General features: G+C 36.8%; 3 protein-coding genes and 1 long non-coding RNA gene across 13 annotated transcripts; 2 read left to right on the forward strand and 2 right to left on the reverse strand.

The window, feature by feature from the left end:
- Positions 1 to 23: 23 nt before the first annotated feature.
- On the forward strand, positions 24 to 5,834 carry Mats (MOB kinase activator-like 1). The gene is made up of 5 exons (XM_077409215.1): positions 24 to 401; positions 1,916 to 2,082; positions 2,166 to 2,393; positions 2,515 to 2,678; positions 2,858 to 5,834. The coding sequence occupies exons 1-5, from the start codon at positions 388 to 390 to the stop codon at positions 2,936 to 2,938; spliced, it is 654 nt and encodes a 217-aa protein (XP_077265341.1). The 5' UTR covers positions 24 to 387; the 3' UTR covers positions 2,939 to 5,834.
- Positions 5,266 to 11,690, reverse strand: LOC143899176 (uncharacterized). 4 transcript variants are annotated; one of them, XR_013257404.1, is made up of 7 exons: positions 11,551 to 11,690; positions 11,318 to 11,419; positions 10,084 to 10,338; positions 9,832 to 9,981; positions 9,246 to 9,399; positions 9,097 to 9,166; positions 5,266 to 7,146 (listed from the first exon to the last, which is right to left on the reverse strand). It is a non-coding gene; the product is annotated as an uncharacterized LOC143899176 (long non-coding RNA). The 4 variants fall into 4 exon arrangements; XR_013257407.1 differs by lacking the exon at positions 5,266 to 7,146 and adding an exon at positions 8,824 to 8,960; XR_013257405.1 differs by lacking the exon at positions 9,097 to 9,166.
- LOC143899165 (fatty-acid amide hydrolase 2-A-like) lies at positions 6,981 to 15,701 on the forward strand. Of its 4 annotated transcripts, none has more exons than XM_077409205.1 (13): positions 6,981 to 7,121; positions 9,375 to 9,546; positions 9,601 to 9,748; positions 9,837 to 10,013; positions 10,152 to 10,371; positions 11,538 to 11,752; positions 11,890 to 12,001; positions 12,146 to 12,303; positions 12,660 to 12,797; positions 13,188 to 13,289; positions 13,360 to 13,527; positions 14,601 to 14,783; positions 15,111 to 15,701. In XM_077409205.1, the coding sequence occupies exons 3-13, from the start codon at positions 9,746 to 9,748 to the stop codon at positions 15,225 to 15,227; spliced, it is 1,593 nt and encodes a 530-aa protein (XP_077265331.1). In that variant the 5' UTR covers positions 6,981 to 7,121; positions 9,375 to 9,546; positions 9,601 to 9,745; the 3' UTR covers positions 15,228 to 15,701. The 4 variants fall into 4 exon arrangements, with proteins under 4 accessions (XP_077265331.1, XP_077265328.1, XP_077265329.1 ...); XM_077409202.1 differs by having other exon boundaries at positions 9,625 to 9,748; XM_077409203.1 differs by lacking the exon at positions 6,981 to 7,121 and adding an exon at positions 8,847 to 8,980 and having other exon boundaries at positions 9,625 to 9,748.
- LOC143899173 (uncharacterized) lies at positions 12,172 to 17,066 on the reverse strand. 4 transcript variants are annotated; one of them, XM_077409221.1, is made up of 6 exons: positions 16,896 to 17,066; positions 16,138 to 16,333; positions 15,695 to 15,781; positions 15,095 to 15,273; positions 14,700 to 14,765; positions 12,172 to 12,290 (listed from the first exon to the last, which is right to left on the reverse strand). In XM_077409221.1, coding segments are annotated over exons 1-4 (420 nt in total). In that variant the 5' UTR covers positions 17,032 to 17,066; the 3' UTR covers positions 12,172 to 12,290; positions 14,700 to 14,765; positions 15,095 to 15,272. The 4 variants fall into 4 exon arrangements, with proteins under 4 accessions (XP_077265347.1, XP_077265345.1, XP_077265346.1 ...); XM_077409219.1 differs by having other exon boundaries at positions 15,064 to 15,273; XM_077409220.1 differs by lacking the exon at positions 12,172 to 12,290 and having other exon boundaries at positions 14,333 to 14,765.
- Positions 17,067 to 17,930: the final 864 nt, after the last annotated feature.

The following is a 17,930-nucleotide window of genomic DNA, read 5'->3' on the forward strand; positions in this document are numbered from 1 at the left end:
GCAGGCTGAAGGAGAAACAGAGAAAGAGAGAGAAAAAGCGCGAGAGAAACCGGACGACTTGTCAGAGGAGTAGTGGACGGACGACGGACGACGACGCAGCGGGCGGTCTGGGTTGCGCGACGGCGACTCGTCTTTCCCGGCACGGAGCAACGTTCCACGGGACAGGGAAGAGCGGGTAGAACCGCGAGGAGGCGATCGCGCGCGCGAGTGCGGCGGCCGGGGCCGACTGACGCGTTCTCGTCGTCGTGATAAAAACCCCACGGTCCGTAGTCTCGTTACGCGCGTCCAGTAAGTCCAGTTGAGCGAGGACGCAGGCAGCGGAACGGGCGAGAGCGGGCCCAACGAGCGGAGCGACCCCAGCTATACAGCTACCGACGAGCCGTCACGATGAGTTTCCTATTGTGAGTTGCTCCTCTCTTCGCCTTCGCGACAATCGCGACTTTCTCCACCTCCGTCCAGTCGAGTCCGGTCGAGTCGAATTGAATCGTCGCCCTCGTCCGATCGATACATCCTTGCGGGAAGTAAGAGGACGCGACGAGGCCGACGAGGATCCCTCCCTTGTCCGTCTCCTCCGGTGACAGCTGACGACTTGTTTTTTTTTTTTTTTTTTTTTTTTCCTTTTAGGATCCGCGAATCTTTGTTTCTCGTTCCACTCCGGGACGTTCTCCTTTCTTCTCTCTCTCTCTCTCTCTCTCTCTCTTTTTCTTTCTTTCTCTCTTTTTTTCTATATCTAATCTGAAAATCGAATTTATCGTTCTCCACGACGACGAGCTCGACGAGGGTGAGTCGATGCCGTCCGCCGGTGGATCGATCGAGGATAAAATTAGCACGCCTATCGCGCGCGCAGGCGGCTCTTCCCTTTGCGCGTCTTCCCGCGGGACCCACCATGCACCATGTTCCCCGACCGTGTCAGGATTATCGCTCGACGCGGCGCGTAATCTATGAATCATCGGTCTCGGTGGCCGCGCCTTGTGGTCTCCTCGTCATCGAGAGTCCTCGCTCGACGCCGACGCTCTCGAGTCCGCTTTGACATCCGCGATAAATGATTTCTGCGTGCGCGCGATCACGATCAGCTGAGCGTCACAACTCGCGGCCAAGCGCGATTTCTCTCTTCTTCTTCTTCTTCCTTTTTTTCCTTCCAGCTGCGCCGTCCTTCACGTTTTTCGCGTCTGCAACGAAAAGTATATTTAGGCTTTTCCGCGGGGAGAAAAGAGGCGATCGAGGAGAGAAAGCGTAAAGAGACGCAGCTAAACGGAAAAAGAGAAAGGGAGATGATGTTTGCTCTTTTGCTCACTTGCTTCTTGTTGCTCATTACGCAGCAAGCGTAGGCGTGTTTTTGGAGAAAGGAGAGAGGGTGAATTTTTGCTGAATGTAGGAGAATATCATATCCAATATTTCTGCATGCGAGAAAACGGATATACATATATATATTTTAGACTTTTAGACTTTGTCTAAATATTTCAGGGAGTGTAAAAGGGCATAGTTAAATGGAGAATTTATTTTTTGTTTGTTTGTTAAAGAAATGCAATTTCTGATAAATCAGAAAATACAATTATTGAGACAAAATTTTTGGTAAATAAAGTAATAGGAGTAAACTTGGAATCACGTATTATACACATATCTAATTTTTAATTAAATTTCTTGACACTTGCCATTTTTAATCTTATCGATAACAGGAATAAGTCGGCAGTTAATCGAGTTATCTGTAGCGATAAACGACCTACATTTATACGATATCTTTTTGTGTCGTTTCATACTTCAGATTCCGAAGTAAAGATGCATAATTAATTATAGTATCGTATAGTAAATATCGATCTAAAGTATTAGAGAAATAACTTCAAATCTCCCAGTAGCAAATAGAAGTCATAAATACTGTGCTCTTCTGATATTTGTCCTTTTATCTTTTCCCTCTTAGTGGGAGCAGGTCTTCGAAGACCTTTAAACCAAAGAAAAATATCCCGGAGGGCACTCATCAGTACGACCTGATGAAACATGCCGCTGCTACGCTGGGCTCCGGTAATTTGCGACTGGCCGTTATGCTTCCCGAAGGAGAGGATCTGAACGAGTGGGTCGCCGTTAACAGTAAGTCGAAACGTCCGTTTTCCGTTCTCATTGTGTACCTCGCATCGACCAGATCTAAACGTCATTCTGTCTCTTCTCCCTAGCCGTTGATTTTTTCAATCAAATCAACATGCTGTACGGCACCATCACAGAATTCTGCACGGAGGAGAGTTGTCCCATCATGTCGGCTGGACCGAAGTACGAATATCACTGGGCCGACGGTCACACGGTGAAAAAGCCTATCAAATGCTCGGCACCCAAATACATAGACTACTTAATGACCTGGGTGCAAGATCAATTGGACGACGAGACTCTATTTCCATCCAAAATCGGTAATTGTATTATTTTGTTTTTACGCTTTCTCTCTCTCTCTCTCTCTCTCTCTCTCTCTCTCTCTCTCTCTTGCCACTTATCCCCGAGCCGAAAACTAATTCTCGATTATTCTCTTTGTAGGAGTTCCTTTCCCTAAAAATTTCCTGTCTATCGCGAAGACTATCCTGAAGCGGTTATTCAGAGTGTACGCTCACATCTACCATCAACATTTTAGCGAAGTCGTGCAGCTCGGCGAGGAGGCGCACTTAAACACGTCGTTCAAGCATTTCATATTCTTCGTTCAGGTATATAATCATAGTCTCATTTAAAAAAGATTAACAGGGTAAATCGATAACAAGAGTAATGATAACATTTTTTCAGGTGATATGATAATGCATATAGCTGTAATACTTTATTATTTGAGTTTATTTTTGATATCTAATGTTTATTTCTGCTATCTAACGCTACTGATCTCGCATTATAGGAATTTAATTTGATCGAGAGAAGAGAATTGGCGCCTCTGCAGGAACTAATAGAGAAGCTGACGGCGAAAGACGCGCGATGAGCCCGTCTACCATCTACGAGCCATTCGTCCTCTCGAAACTTTTCCAAAGAATCTCTCAACCACGCTGTTTTCGCTAACCCACACATACACGTGCATTATTTAAACTGATCTATTAATCGCTAACCTCGCGATCTGCCTCCGTCTCGAAGAATTGGCGGCGAAAACACGCTGCCGTTCCGGAAACAAGTGACTGAAAACACCAGCAAATGCCTAGGGTGTTCGCTCTAAAGCCTGATTCTTCTCCGACGGCGCATGGATGATGGATGTATTCTGTATACTCACCGCATACATATACACAAACACACAACACAAACAAAAAGAGAGAGATAGAAAACTACTATCGAGTGGATAAGGATAACGAGACGATAGTTCTAAGACGGCGCGTTCGACTTTGTGACTCGGTCTTTTCTCCGAACGTTTCCCAAACGTTTCAATTGTAATTTATTACGTTTTATCAATTGCACACCGCTGATACGCGAAGGAGAGACAGCCGGCAGCGCGATTTTCAGTACAAAGTGTCGGCGCATCTCGAGAAGAGGGTGTTTCGAAAATGCTAAATAGACGCGTCTCTTTTTCGCAAGAGAACAAGACCACTCGTAATGCTCGCGGGTTCTGCAATTTTGTTATTATTATCCGCCGCTGTATTATCGAATGTAAAAATACTGTCGCTGTTATATGAATGTAGAAATTACTGATCGTTTCGTACGGCTATGTACGAATGCAACGGCATATCGTGAACTTCGTACGGTTACTTTTACGTTTAGGGATAGTTTTGTAAACGATTATTTCCTATCATTTCTCGGGTTAGCATCCCGTATCGTATTTTTTTTTATCGAAAAACCACATTATTGGTAATAACATATTATATATAGTGCCGTTAAAAAAAAGGAAAGAAAAGTTAACGCGCGCAACACGCTATCGCATTACTACTGTAACGACTACCTTAAGATATCGTCCTGTTAAGCGCTTATAGACTTATTTATACGACTAGGGTTTTTGTACGCGTTTTGTTCCCGTAGAAAGTGATATTTCCCGCTTCAGACGCTTTTCAAATGCCGGTAGTCAGGCGGTCTACGTCGTCTTACTGCAATTCCCCGTATAATTCTCGACAATTTTCCGTTTCCGATTTCTAGAAATTACCGTCACGACAACGTTATCGACAAAAAAAAAAAGATATCACGGTGTTTCCGCAAACGCCAATTGATGTAACACAATATCTTACTAGCTCTTATTTATCTTCGTCTACGTCACCGTCTAATTGATTTTATGCTGCATTAATGAACAAAGGATTTCTATCGAGCCAACACTAATCGTCCACAAAAGCTCCAATCCGCAACGTCCGACTTCGAGTGCTTTATTTAGTCGGTACTTAAAGAGAATAATTGTACAACTCTCGGGCCAACTGCGCGTCGCGAATTGCACAAGTAACATAATAATTGGTCGCCGACTATTATTGCCACTTAAATAAGATAACTCGATTCGTCACGAACGTATCGACGTAATTTCGTCGTTTCTTTCGGCAAGCTGCGCGTATACGCTAACGACAAATCTTTAGGAAGACTCCGAAGTGCTGAGAAAAGTCATAAAAATGGAAACATATTTTTTTCATTGCAGTAGACGTTAAGAGTTCGATCGCGTGAACCTTGTATATGTATACGTATATACATATGATTGACGTATTTTACTATAACGACACAAAATAGTGATTAATGACGGCGAAGTAAGGTGATAGCGCCGAGGGACGAAGGTGGCGCGCATACACGCTGAACGTGTAGACGTAAATGATAATGATAGTAATGGTAATATTATATTCGGTACTTAAAGAAAGGCGATAAGAAGCGGAGAGAGCGAGAGCAAAAAATACTCGCCTGCGTTCTTCGGAGAGGGTAACAATAGCGCCCGTTCGCGATGGACGATAGTCGCCTACTAGAAGACTATTTTATTCATTCTCGATAACCGGTTACAAATGGCTATTTTTGGTCTTGACCGAATATATCAGCGATGTCTCGACGCTAATCCGCAACTGCTATCCATTCGTGATGTTTAAACGCTTACCTTAGCGATGATCTCCCCCGATCAGAAAAAAAAAACGAGTGCTTTCTCACTTTCCTCTTGAGCGACTTTCCGCGACGCGAGTGCCTCAAACGCGACTGTCCGACACGGTCGTGCGAATTATCTGCGAACAACACGTTTCGAAATTATCCTAAAATAAATATTACACACGGAAGAATAGCGAAAGATCGAAAAAAAAAAACTCGACGCCGAAAGAGCCGAACAGACGAGGAATATATTTCTCGAGTATTCACAAATTCTGTAACTTTTATAAGAGATCTCTATTAGATATAAATAAAGTAAGTTTTCGAGGACATTTTCAAGCTCTTAGCTGAACGTCTCGAGAAAGAAAGACGGCTGTCTACAAGATTGTTCCTAATCTTCGGCTCTTTTAGCGTCAAAATTACGCGCACTAAGTAATCGTAATCTGCTAAGTTTAGAAAGGATGAAAATTAACGCAAGGTTTGTAGAAACTGATTTGACGTTGATAATCTGATCAGTCGAGTTGTGAACACGAAGCGATAACTCGATCGCGTAAAGGGACCATTTTTACGCTAGAAATCCTCTTGAGATCATTTCTTTACGCGTCGGGGAAGACGATCGTGTTGAGATGAGGTTGTATTCTTTTCGTTCGGAACGGCCTTTCGCGGGGAGTTCTCAACGACCAACTGTCCGCTCGTCTGATAGTAACGCTAGTGATATATGTGCAATGTAAATAATATTTTTCATGATTAAACGAGGAAACCCTCGCGTCCCAATCACGGCGCGTGGGCCGCGTCTAAAATGTTTATAGTCCTGAATATAATCTTGTAATCTTTCTGTAATAAATATCGTTCCGATTGTATCCGCTTACTTTTCTTCTTATCGTAAATAGTATGAATTACAGATATCTGTATGAACTTGTTACGAAAAATTAATTAATTCCTTTTTATAATTATTTATCAAATTATTTTTCGACCAAATCATTTTTCAATTGCTAGAGATTTATATAACGCTTGATTTAAAGATGCTTAATTTATTTATAACTCCCGTTTGATCTTTTCATTATCACCTCAAGAATTGTTTTCTTTCTTTTTTTTCTTGTATATGCAAAGTGTGTTTTGGAACTATGAGTAAAAATCAGACTGGCTAATAAAATTTACAAACAGGTAACGCAATTTTAACGTAGGTCTGCAAAGTGATTCCTTTCTGAGATATTCAGTTGTTTATTCTGCGAATTTTTAGATATAGAAATTGTTGACATTTTAAGCTCCGAGATATATTACCATATGACATATCGTACAAAGAACTTAACTTATAAAATGAAAAATTAAAAACGTTTAATTTACGGATCTCTCTCTATGATTACCTAAAACCTTTTTTTGTAGATTCTATTAGCCGGTTCAGTTTCTCCCAGTAATTTCAAAATACTCTGTATAAATCATTTTCTTAATAAAATATAATTTTACTTGCAAAAATCGGAAAAAGTATTTGAATAGAAAAATTATTAAAATGTTATCACATCTATACTTAATTCTTTTTCTCAGTGATTTTCGAGCGTTCTGAATTCGTGTGCCACTTTTCATTTCATACAGATTTCTCTTCTCCAAATATTACGGTATCTTGATTGTCGAGTCGACCAGTCGGCCAAAACACATACTATATACAATACATATACGTTCGCAGAAACCAAAGTTTACTATTGTTATATTTATGTTTTCCAGATATCAGTTATTTAAATCACATTGATTAATAATTCAGTAACAAGATATCAGGATCAGGTCTACATATTGATTACTTTTTTCGACTATAATTATTTAAATTTATTCAACTTCGAGAAAAAGACTGACGTAAATGGTCAAATTTATAAAGTCCTCCAATCAGGCATAAGTGAATGGACCACAGAAGCTTCAACAGTGAGTACTAAGAAAAAAAGTCTTTGTAGGAAACGCGCGTCATCGAGAATGATAAAAAGCAAAGCGCCGTGGAACGTACTTCGGCATTCGTCCCACATTTTTAAGTTCGCTTGATGCCGGTTTCTTTCTTTCGTGCAAATCGATGCGAATCAGTCGTGAACGATCGTGGCCTGCAACGGATGCTACTGGATTAGTCGCCTCGAATCCTGTGTATCTTATCAAGATTGTCTCCTACGGTACGTAATGATCCGACACGCTTTCCTGCAAATTCGTAAAAATTAATATTAGGTGAGATAATTAGAATTTATCTCAATTCTCTTATTTATATTTAATAATGTACAAACGTTATATTTTATGTGTAAATTTTTATATTTTGCATGGATTCAGAGAAAATATAAAAGTTGCAAATACAGATGTGTTCTATCATATCAATGCGTATAATATAAAATTATAATATTTTAATTTTATTTCAAATTTAAATTAAAATTTCCTTAAAGTTTTTAAATAAAAAGATCGTGGCGCTAAATCCTTCAATTGCAACAACCAGATTAACAATTCGCTCTATCTCTTTTTTAGATTATAATTTTAAGATGCACGATGATATTAGCATATTATATTTATATAAAAAATGTAATATATTATTAATATAAAAATTGAGTTTAATCAAGATTAAACAATTCGAATCAGTTTTGACGCATGTGTTTTGACGCAGTTTAATATCGAATCATCATATAGCATATGCATACATGTATATTTACATCTTGAATGCGGTTCTTGTGCAATGAACTTGATCAGAATCTACTTGTTTTGTAATTGATACTTCGTAAATAAGATAATAGTAATTAATAGCGTTTTTCACTGGCAGAACTGGCCGTTGTGTACACTGATTTAATCTCTAATATTTAAAGTAAAATGCAAATATTTCGACTGATAAAATACATATTTTACCAAATAGTGCAATAAAGAATATTGAGGATTTCATGATTTAATTCGTTTATATTAAACGTACAATTTACATTGATGGTTTGTGTACGACGGCTTTAATGTGCACTGAATGCGCACCAGCTCTGCCAGTGAAAAACGCTATAAAATAAGTAAATATTTATTTGATACACGTTACATGATACGATATTATTAATTATGTAATTTTAATCAATTCAAATGAAAGTATTTTCTTTCGAATAAAAGTAATTTCTCTCTCATCATTACTCTTCATGCATGAAAAAAAAATGTATATAATATATTTATATAATAAAACTAAATATAACTCATTTTTTAAATTTAAATTTCTAAAAAAACTTTTTGTAAGAAGAAAACTTAAATATAATTTGCAAGAAACAAATTATATAAAACGTGAATTTTTTAATATAACATTCATGTGAAATAATAACTCCCGAAACTTGAGTCGATTTGCAAACTCAACGACAATTCCCACATTTGAGAGTGCTATACAGTTAAATTAATTTTCTTTTTACACACACGCGCAAAACTTATTGTCATAACTATTCTATCAATACTAGCATGTATTCTTTTTGTCAGCAACAATCTTTTTCTCGTTTATAATAAATAGCGATAAAATGCTTGATTTAGATCCAAATTAATTTTTATTGACGAATTAATTTCAATTAGCAACAAATGTCTACTATTGTATCTCGTTCAATAACATTGGATATTTTCGGAAATGATATTCATTAGTGAACATAATCAAAAACGAAATTAGCCCCAAAAATCTACGTCATGTTTGAGATAACCCGTTTGAGATAACCGGTATACGTCTTATTGCGTATGAATGTTGGTGCGAAGAAAGGAGGTAAGGTGGGTCTTTTAAAATTCTCGTCTCGCACTTCGTTGATGTTTTCAATGGCGAACCGTGCGCGGGATACGACCTAAAACCTCGAGGAAGTGTCTACAAAGTATTGCGTCAGACATCCGTGTGGGATTAACATAAACGACAATGACTAAGTAAAAATAAACTCGTAAAATCGGCTCTGTGTAATGAACAGTTTCCTTCAGTGACGATATTTCGCGATATTTCACATGTACATACTTCCATTGCCTACGCTTCCAGTAAAGTTCTGTGAACAAATGACGAGACGTATGTATTTTTACGGCGATATTCCGTATATAGCGATCGTCCCCGATCGGAAAAGTTGATTTAGAGGTATTTGCCTTTTATATCAAAATCGCGTCAGTTAGATATATTGTACTCACTAAAATATTGTGACAACATTTTGAATATCTCGATCTCATTTTTTTTCGCTTAATTATCGAGAAAGTTTCTCTGAAAGAATTTTTGACGAAATTCGATATCAGTTAATTAATGTTAGAGTTAAATATATTTTAATTTAACATATACCTACAAAACAACTCTCGATCTTCTTTTCTTCTCGGTCAATTATTAAAACGTTTTCTTAAAAAAGATAATTCTTCTGTTGATGGCAACTTCGAAAACTTCGAGTTAAATTAAACATACTTTCGCGTAATTTCAGTTTTTGCATCACGTGTCTCCTGTAACTAATGTAAGCGTACTGTCAATGGGACTGATGGATTAATTAAAAACAATCAACCGTAATAAATCGCAATAACGTAATACAACGCGTTATGGAGTTTCCATTGTCATCATTAAACATCATCTACAGTGATCTCCGTTTGGTCAATTCGGTGAGTTTAAATTAATAATATAAGATGATATACGATAACAATATTTAATGAAAGTTATAACTTTCAATCTTTATCTAGAACAATCGAAATCTTTAAGTTGTATGGATTGTATATCAACGTGACAACGTGACTAATCTCAAAACTGCGAAACTGACCCTCTCAACTTGTAGAGAAAAACGTGATAAGCGTTATCAGCATTATGGTAAAACTCTACATATATTCACTTCAGATTCCATCTCTTAAAGATATGCTTAAGAAATTGTTAGAACACATATCATTTCATACCGAAGGTCCACGCGATAATAGTGAGGATAATAGTAAAGTACGGCTTATTTCTTCTCCGTTGTTTGCTCGGCCCGTTCTTCAAACTGCGAGGTTTGAGGAAGAGACGACGATGCCCGCCGATCAAGGATCGAATTTTGCTGCTGTCGGCGACTGAAATTGCGCGGAAAATCCGCAAAAGAGAGGTAAATTTATGTTATTCTGTTGAAACGATTTTTAGGCAATATTATTGCCAAATCAATGTAGGATACGCACTTGAAATCATCTTAAGTCGAATCAAACCAAAGTTATTCAATATGTTATATCTTCTCAATTATCGGCAGATCAGTTCCGAGGAAGTGATTATCGCATACGTGAAGCGATGCAAGGAGGTGAATCCATCGATCAACGCTATCGTAGAAGATCGTTTCGATGTGGCGATTCAAGAGGCACGTGAAATTGACAAATTTCTGCAGTCAACAACTATAGACGAGGCGAAAATCGCGAGCGAGAGACCGCTGCTCGGGCTACCTGTGACGATTAAAGAAAGTATCGCTGTTCAAGGTGAGTCACATAGTTCAGTCACATTCTGAATATGGAGAGGTAAAAACCAGAGTGGTGTAAGTCAAATTTTTTAAAATATTTTCTCGTGTGCATAAATGAAATCTGTACAATATATAAATTGCATCTGTGCACACAAAAAAATATTTTGAAAAATTTGACTTACACCACGGTTTTTACCCTTCCATATATATTTACTTATTTTAGTTAAATTTAATATGTATTGCTAAGGAAGGTTAAACGGCCAAAATTCGAGCAAACAAATTTTAAATGTTAGTTTAAAATTAAAATTTAATAAACATATGTATATATAACATTTACGTTTCGACCTACTTGGTCTTCTTCATAACGTTCTAACGCGCTTGTCCAACGACAGAAATTGTTATAACTCTTTTATTGTATGCGATTTTTTTTAATTTGACCATCAGCCTTTGTCTCTCTCAATCTTTTATGTCTACTTTGCGTAATTTATTAATGTAATTTTATCGATTAGAACGTTCTGAAGAAGACCGTCGAAACGTAAATGTTATATTATGTTTTTGATGTCTTCCTTGCATATTAATATCTTCTCATCTTTTTCTCTGTTTAAGTTACTTTAGACAACTCATCGTTTGCACATACTACTATGTAGTAATTCGCACGGTTTAACGAAATTATTTTCCCACCAATAAACTCATGACAGAAAAGTGTTAGAACTCGCTAAGAATTTTTCTTAGAAGTAGTATGTTAGCGCAATAAACATCGATTTGCCATTCCATATACTGAGTACTATGTATGTTCAAATAAGTGCATGGTATATTGGCATATTTAAATCAACATAAAATCGCAAGGAATCGCAGAGATCTCTGGACTCAAGATCATAGTCGGGCATTCTGTAAATATTATTTGAAAATACACGCATGCCATGGCAAACTACGAATTAATTTTAATTCAAATTGCTTGTACTTACTGAATGTCGAAAATTTTATCGAACAAAAATCGATGTAAAATTTTCCAAGGGATAATACGCTATTCACTTTCTGTCTCGAAGACATCGTACTCTGTATAATTTCTGCAAGTACATAACAAAAATATATTATCTGGATGCAATATATGTAGAATAATTTTATAGCGTAGCTTTATGGCATATAAGTAATACACAATTAAAATAAAAATTTATCTATATTTAGGGATGAGTCATACCGTGGCGATGAAAGATACTCCCTCGAGGGCGACAAAAGACGCCGAAGTTGTAGCGAGGATCCGCGAGGCTGGTGGAATTCCTCTTCTCGTCAGCAACACTCCGGAATTGTGCATGTGGTGGCACACCTCCAACAAAATAACTGGCACCACCAGGAATCCTTACGATACACGGAGGACTGCGGGTGGCTCTTCCGGTGGCGAGGTTTGTATATTTTCTTTTTTTTTTTACGTAGACGCCAGAGTTCTTTTTTCTCCTAATACCCATAGAAATTAAAGATTCTTATTAAAATAATACATAATGGAATTTTATAAAAGATAGAAATTGTTGTATTTAATCAGGCTGCTCTTGTCGGTTCTGGCGCCTCGATCCTGAGCTTGGTTTCGGACATCGGAGGATCGGCCAGGCTGCCGGCAATGTTTTGCGGCGTTTTTGGCCATAAACCCACACCAAGTAAGTTTCATCGAACGATCAATAAAAAAAAAAAAAAAAAGAGAGAACAATGAAATAACGAAAATTTTAATCTTGTATACTTGTTTATAAAACTGTAGAAACTAATAAATAACAGATAGAACAATTTTATATTTTCTCCCTTAGACTGGATATCAGTAGAAGGTCACAAACCTAGCGCAAATGATAAAAATTGGCCTTTATTTTTCGCGATCGGTTCAATGGTTAGATATGCCACGGATCTGCCTCTCTTGTTATCAGTAATGTCGCAATCGGATGAAGCTAGAAATACCTTTAACAAAAAGGTCAGAATTTGTTATTTTAATCATCTGTTTCATGCTAATCTTACTCCTAGTTTCCGTGGATGCGTTGCCGTGCGTAAAATTGCGCGTCAAATGCGCGCGTTTTAAAAAAAGCACGCATTTGATTGGGATAACTTATGAAAATGCACGTTTGACGCGCGGAAACGTGTCCATGGATACCAGGGGTTAATCATATACTAAAAGAAATGTAAAGAAATAAATTAATTAGTTAATGAAAGAAATTAAATAATAAAATTAATATAAATGATGAATAAAATTAATATGGATAGATATATTATTTTATTATGCTTATTTAAGCAAGGTTCGATCACGTAAATCAAAGTTGCATATTCGTATAGGTATGCCTAAAAAACATAAAGTTTTTTTACATGGACGATTACGGCCCGGTCCCAAGTTCTTTGACAACTGACGTAAAAGATGCAATTTCCAAACTGATGAGGCACCTCGAAGACAGTAGTCATGTCCAAGTGCAAAAAGTAAGTCAGACGTTCAAAGATCTTTACATCATGTAATTTACTTTTATTTTATTACAAAAGAAGATTAAATTGTTACGATTAAATATAAACACTATTTCTTTGAGCGTGTAGTATTATAATGTAGCAATGATTTAATCTTCTTTTCAGTAATTAATTAAAAATGACTTATACAGTATGTAAAATATGTTTACGTACAATAATACAACATGATATCGTATATTACATAATTGTTAAAAAATTATGTAATGGTAATATTGGGGCACATATGGATTTAAAGCCTATGTTGTATTTAAAAATTTTAAGGAATTAAAATCAAATATTTAAAAGATAACAGTATTGATGTATTTGTGTGTAGACAAGCATAATATTTATATTTTTTATTATTTGCAGACAAATTTGGAAAATATGAAACAGTCTTTTGAATTAGGCTTGATCATTCTTTTCAAGATCAGTGATGTATATTCGATGTTTAATCGATGGGATGATCCTAAGGTACAGTTAAATAATGAGATATTGTTAAGATGTGTCGCAGTAAATGAATACACATTTCAAAATTTCTCAGAAATCGAAGAGGGTGCTCACAGAAGCACTAAAGTTTATTTTCTTCATGTCGTCGCACACTTTTCCCGCTATTTGCTATGGGGTAGGCAAGAGCATTGTTGAAAGAACATCGGCCTCCAATTATAAAAAAATGATGGAGATAAGAATGCGATTGAAAAAGCAATTTGAGGTAAAGTTCTATATACATATATCCCAGCAAACGCAAAAGGATTAAAAGATATTAAAATTTTTTAATACCTTTGAATCCCTTTTTTGGCGGAATTAGATGAAATTAGATGGGATTCGAAATGAGATGGTCCAATCCCATGGAATCCAAAAAAGAAATTTTAAATTCCACCCACTCCTATGGAATCCGTAAAGGTTATGGAATTGCATGGCATTAGATGGTTTAGGAAACGTCTCGCGCCTCCGTTGGGCGATCAAGCGCCGTTGTTCATCGGTAAGCTTTTGTGTATGCCTAAGGGCATTACACGCACTACTGCCGACGGGCAATTAGCCCGAAAATGAGATTTGTAAGATCTGTCAGGCACCGTAGGGGGTCCCTTTACATAGCGGTCGAGACGAAACTTTGAACTCGAGAAGATGCCCCGGCGATGCGACGCCTAGCGGCGTCGACGCGAATTGCCGGTAATGCAGATACCGCGCGGGCGTGTACTATTATTGGCGCGTACCGCCACAGAGTTCAACACGGACACTTTTTAATCCCTATCCTGGCATTCAATGGTATTCATTTTATTGTCAGAATAGACGAAATTTAATGGAATTCAATACGGAAATTTGTAATTCCTAGTTTGGCGTTCAATGGTATTCATTTCGTTAACGGAATCAATGGTATTCAATGGAGTTCATCAAGAAACTTTCCAATCCCTAACCTGGCATTTAGTGGTATTCATTTCGTTAACGGAATCAATGGTATTCAATGGAATTCATCACGAAACTTTCCAATCCCTAACCTGGCATTCAGTGGTATAATATTTTTGTGTTGGAATTGGATGGGATTCAAAAAAGACAAATTCTTTCCAAAATAAGGAATTCCATGATATTGAAACTATTTCAATCCCTTTTTTGGACAGAATGGAATTCGGAAAGTCCTTAATTGAATTCCTGGCAATCCTGTTTTAATTCTTTTCAATCTTTTTTCGTTTGCTGGGATAGTATTTTCTGAACTTTTTGCCTGTATGATATATTAAAATATAGTGATTTATATTAATATTAAAACAATGTTCAATGGCATTCGATTAGGAGTTGCTGGGTGATAACGGCGTTTTAATTTGCCCATCTTTTACCTCGTCGGCGCATTATCCTCACGAGTGTGCATACAACATATGCAATTACACTTACATGATAATCTTCAACGTGCTGGGATTCCCGGTTACACAGTGTCCGCTTGGTCTCGACAAAAACCAACTACCGGTTGGAGTTCAGGTAAAAAAAAAATGCAAATTAATGGACTAATAATAGCTTCGTTTGTAGATTGCGAGATTACGCAATCAAAACTCGACAGCTCGACGATTACGCAATCAAAATTAAAAAAATAATTCATTAACGATGATATATATGGATGCAAAATAGGTATAATGTTCCTCTCTCGTCATTTCATCGATCATTACTGCGCTGTATGCAGATCATATAATTTTGAATTCATAATTAATTTTGAATTTGCAATCGCCGAGTCTGTCTATCTAAGAATCGATCATCAATTTACATTTAACTATAGTTTTGACTTCGTTCTTGACCTTATTGTTTTTGCAGATTGTCGCAAATCCGGGTTGTGACCATTTGACGATTGCCGTTGCGCAAGAAATCGAAAGGACGTTTGGCGGCTGGCAAGAACCACAAGGCAGAGAATTCGTCTGCGACGTAGCATAATTTTACGGTGGCACCGTCGATCACCGGCTCCAACTGAAGTCGCGATCTGGCATAATTTTCAAAAGATAAAAAATTAAACTTACGACATAGAAAAATTTTCAAGAGGCAAAGTGAGGCAAAACGTAACAAAGAAGGAACTTTGTTGAATTCAATTTGCGTGGCATCATATTTTTAACACGTTTTTCAGCTAATGTAACCCGAGAGAGAGTCTCTGGAGTCGTATTTATCTCAATCAAACTTTCCACGCAACATTAATTTCTGAATTATTTACACTCGAACGACATGACAGAATTTTCGAGGGACTCTAATGGAAAGTTTTCACCGACCGCCGCCGATTTGACGCGATACTTTTACGTGACTTTATATTATACATTGTATTGGAAACCATGCATATTTACACGTAGAATAGTATTTTTATATCTTTGTAATATTTTAGCAGATAATAAAAATTAATGCGTCTACTTTACTATATAATTTGACGAGTAGTTTTCTCCACGCCAGTCCACGTCCATGACTCCACCACGCCAATATCAGATCCAACCGCATTGAGCGTTCTATGTATCACATAATAAAACAATAAATAAATCTAAATCTTAAATCTAAATGCAAGTACATACAAGTTAAAACTATCTATATAGGTTTGTTCTTTTTCGAAGAACTTTCTAAATTGGTGAATATTAGTGCAATTAAGTTGAGTGAGACAAGTATAGTTTGCTTCACTCTAATTTTATTGCACCAATATGTATCAGTTCAGGAAATTCTTCGAAAAAGAATAACAGACGGTATAATTGCAAGTTTATCAACAATAAAATGCGGATAAGAGACTTAATTTTAACCTTCATATAAGGCGAACGCTCAGTTTACATTTTATTTTTTAATTAACTCTGAAACTTTTTGACTTTTTACTTACGCTTTTTCGATTAAATTTGTATATGGTTGTTTTCCAAATTTCGTTAGTACAATTTTTAGACTTTGAAAGTATTTATATATCTGTGCTTCTTCTTCTTCTTCAGAGATGAAGGCACATGCCTGACAATGTGGCAATTTGACCAATAAATGGTATGATTGGAAACGTCTTCTTGTTACTGTGTTGAACTGTTGAAATTCTGAAAAGAAATATGAAGTAATAGAAAAACAATGGGATACGAAGATTGCGAAGTCAAAAATATGTATTGTGTAAAACTGAGTGCGACCGCTCATGGCGAGAACAAATACGTATGACTAGTGACACGCGCCGTTGCCAATTTGCCAAATCTAAAGCTTTACTATTTTACATTTTATGGCTTTATATGGCAGGTGGCAGGTCGATGAACCCCGGTTAAATGCCTCGTCCTTTTGTAATTACAAGACTGTATTATTGACGCAAAGATAAGTAAATTTTCATGTCAATGTAAATAATATTTCCGGTTCTATATCATATTTAAGGACGATAGATATCTAAAATAATATAACCTATACTACTTCCCATAGGGAGGATTCGCACAATCCTTTGGGTTTAATGATCTTACGGATTCGATCATCACTGTGGACACACATAAACACACAATTTAGAAAGAGATATTACAAGGAAAAGAGTTACGGACCAGGGTGTAAAAGTTTTGTGTCAAAAAACTAGTTGGAGACACAGGGTAAGATTAGTCTTATTTTAAACCCCTTAAAAAAAATTACCTGTACTACAGTTTTGAGTACGCTTTGAATAAACAGCGGCTATAAACAGAAAGAAATTACACAAGTTTTCCAAATCTTTAGTGCAGCAGCATGGCAACAGAAGGAATACGTATAATATGGTTTCAAGAAGAAACATCGGACAATGAGACAAAGAACTTCAGTGAGGATGACGATGACTGTTCTGACATCGAGCCACAATTGTCAGAACATTTTAAAAGTGATTCATTATCGGATTCTGCACCTGATAACGAAGATAATATAAGAGGAAGTCAGACTGACAGGAATATTTTAACGATGTCACTTGAGTATTGATGATCTTTGGACAAAGGATTCTTTAGAACCTCCGTTTTTTCGTATTGCTATGTCAAAGAAAAGATTTCAATTGCTAATAAGAGCTCTTAGATTTGATAACGCTTACAAGAGAGACACGCGGAAAAAAAGCGATGAATAAGCCCCAATGCGCGAAGTGTTTGAAATGTTCACTAAAAATTGTAGAAATTCATGTATTCCGAGTGAATACCTCACCATCGACGAAATGTTTGAAGCATTTAGAGGCAAATGTAGTTTCAAACAATATGTTTCAAATATATCTAGCAAATATGGTATAAAGATTTTTGTTTTATCAGACGCTCGCACGTTTTATACAATAAATATAGAAATTTACGCGGGGGAACAACCTGAAAGTTGTTGTCAAGCGATAAACAAACCTAATGCCATTGTTAAAAGACTTATTGAATCCGTTCAAGTTTCTGGAAGAAATATCACTTTTAATAATTGGTTCACATCGATTCCGCTCGCGCAAGATTTATTGAAGAAGCAAATTACGGTAGTTGGGGCATTAAGAAAAAATAAACGACAAGTTTTCCATCGGAATTTACAAGCACGAATAAAAGAGCAATTAACAGCTCGTTATTTGCCTTTACAAAAGATATGACTTTAGTCTCATATGTTCCAAAGAGAGAGAACAATATATTCTGTTACTGTCAACCATGCGCAGTAATGCAAATATTGATGTCAAGAGTGGCAACTTACGTA

This window comes from Temnothorax americanus, unplaced genomic scaffold, assembly GCF_048541705.1.
Source record: "Temnothorax americanus isolate GAGA-0224 unplaced genomic scaffold, ASM4854170v1 Scaffold26, whole genome shotgun sequence".
Classification (NCBI taxonomy): Eukaryota; Metazoa; Arthropoda; class Insecta; order Hymenoptera; family Formicidae; genus Temnothorax; species Temnothorax americanus.

Coding starts and splice junctions, on each gene's coding strand:
- Mats (XM_077409215.1), top strand. Junction 2,083..2,165: donor CGAGTGGGTCGCCGTTAACA/GTAAGTCGAAAC, acceptor TCTTCTCCCTAG/CCGTTGATTTTTTCAATCAA. Junction 2,679..2,857: donor ATTTCATATTCTTCGTTCAG/GTATATAATCAT, acceptor CTCGCATTATAG/GAATTTAATTTGATCGAGAG.
- LOC143899165 (XM_077409205.1), top strand. Junction 10,014..10,151: donor GGAAAATCCGCAAAAGAGAG/GTAAATTTATGT, acceptor AATTATCGGCAG/ATCAGTTCCGAGGAAGTGAT. Junction 14,784..15,110: donor AACTACCGGTTGGAGTTCAG/GTAAAAAAAAAA, acceptor TTGTTTTTGCAG/ATTGTCGCAAATCCGGGTTG.
- LOC143899173 (XM_077409221.1), bottom strand. CDS start 17,031: ATGTTTCTTCTTGAAACCATATTATACGTATTCCTTCTGTTGCCATGC. Junction 16,334..16,895: donor TACTCAAAACTGTAGTACAG/GTAATTTTTTTT, acceptor ATTTCTTTTCAG/AATTTCAACAGTTCAACACA. Junction 15,782..16,137: donor ACAAATTTAATCGAAAAAGC/GTAAGTAAAAAG, acceptor TGTGATACATAG/AACGCTCAATGCGGTTGGAT.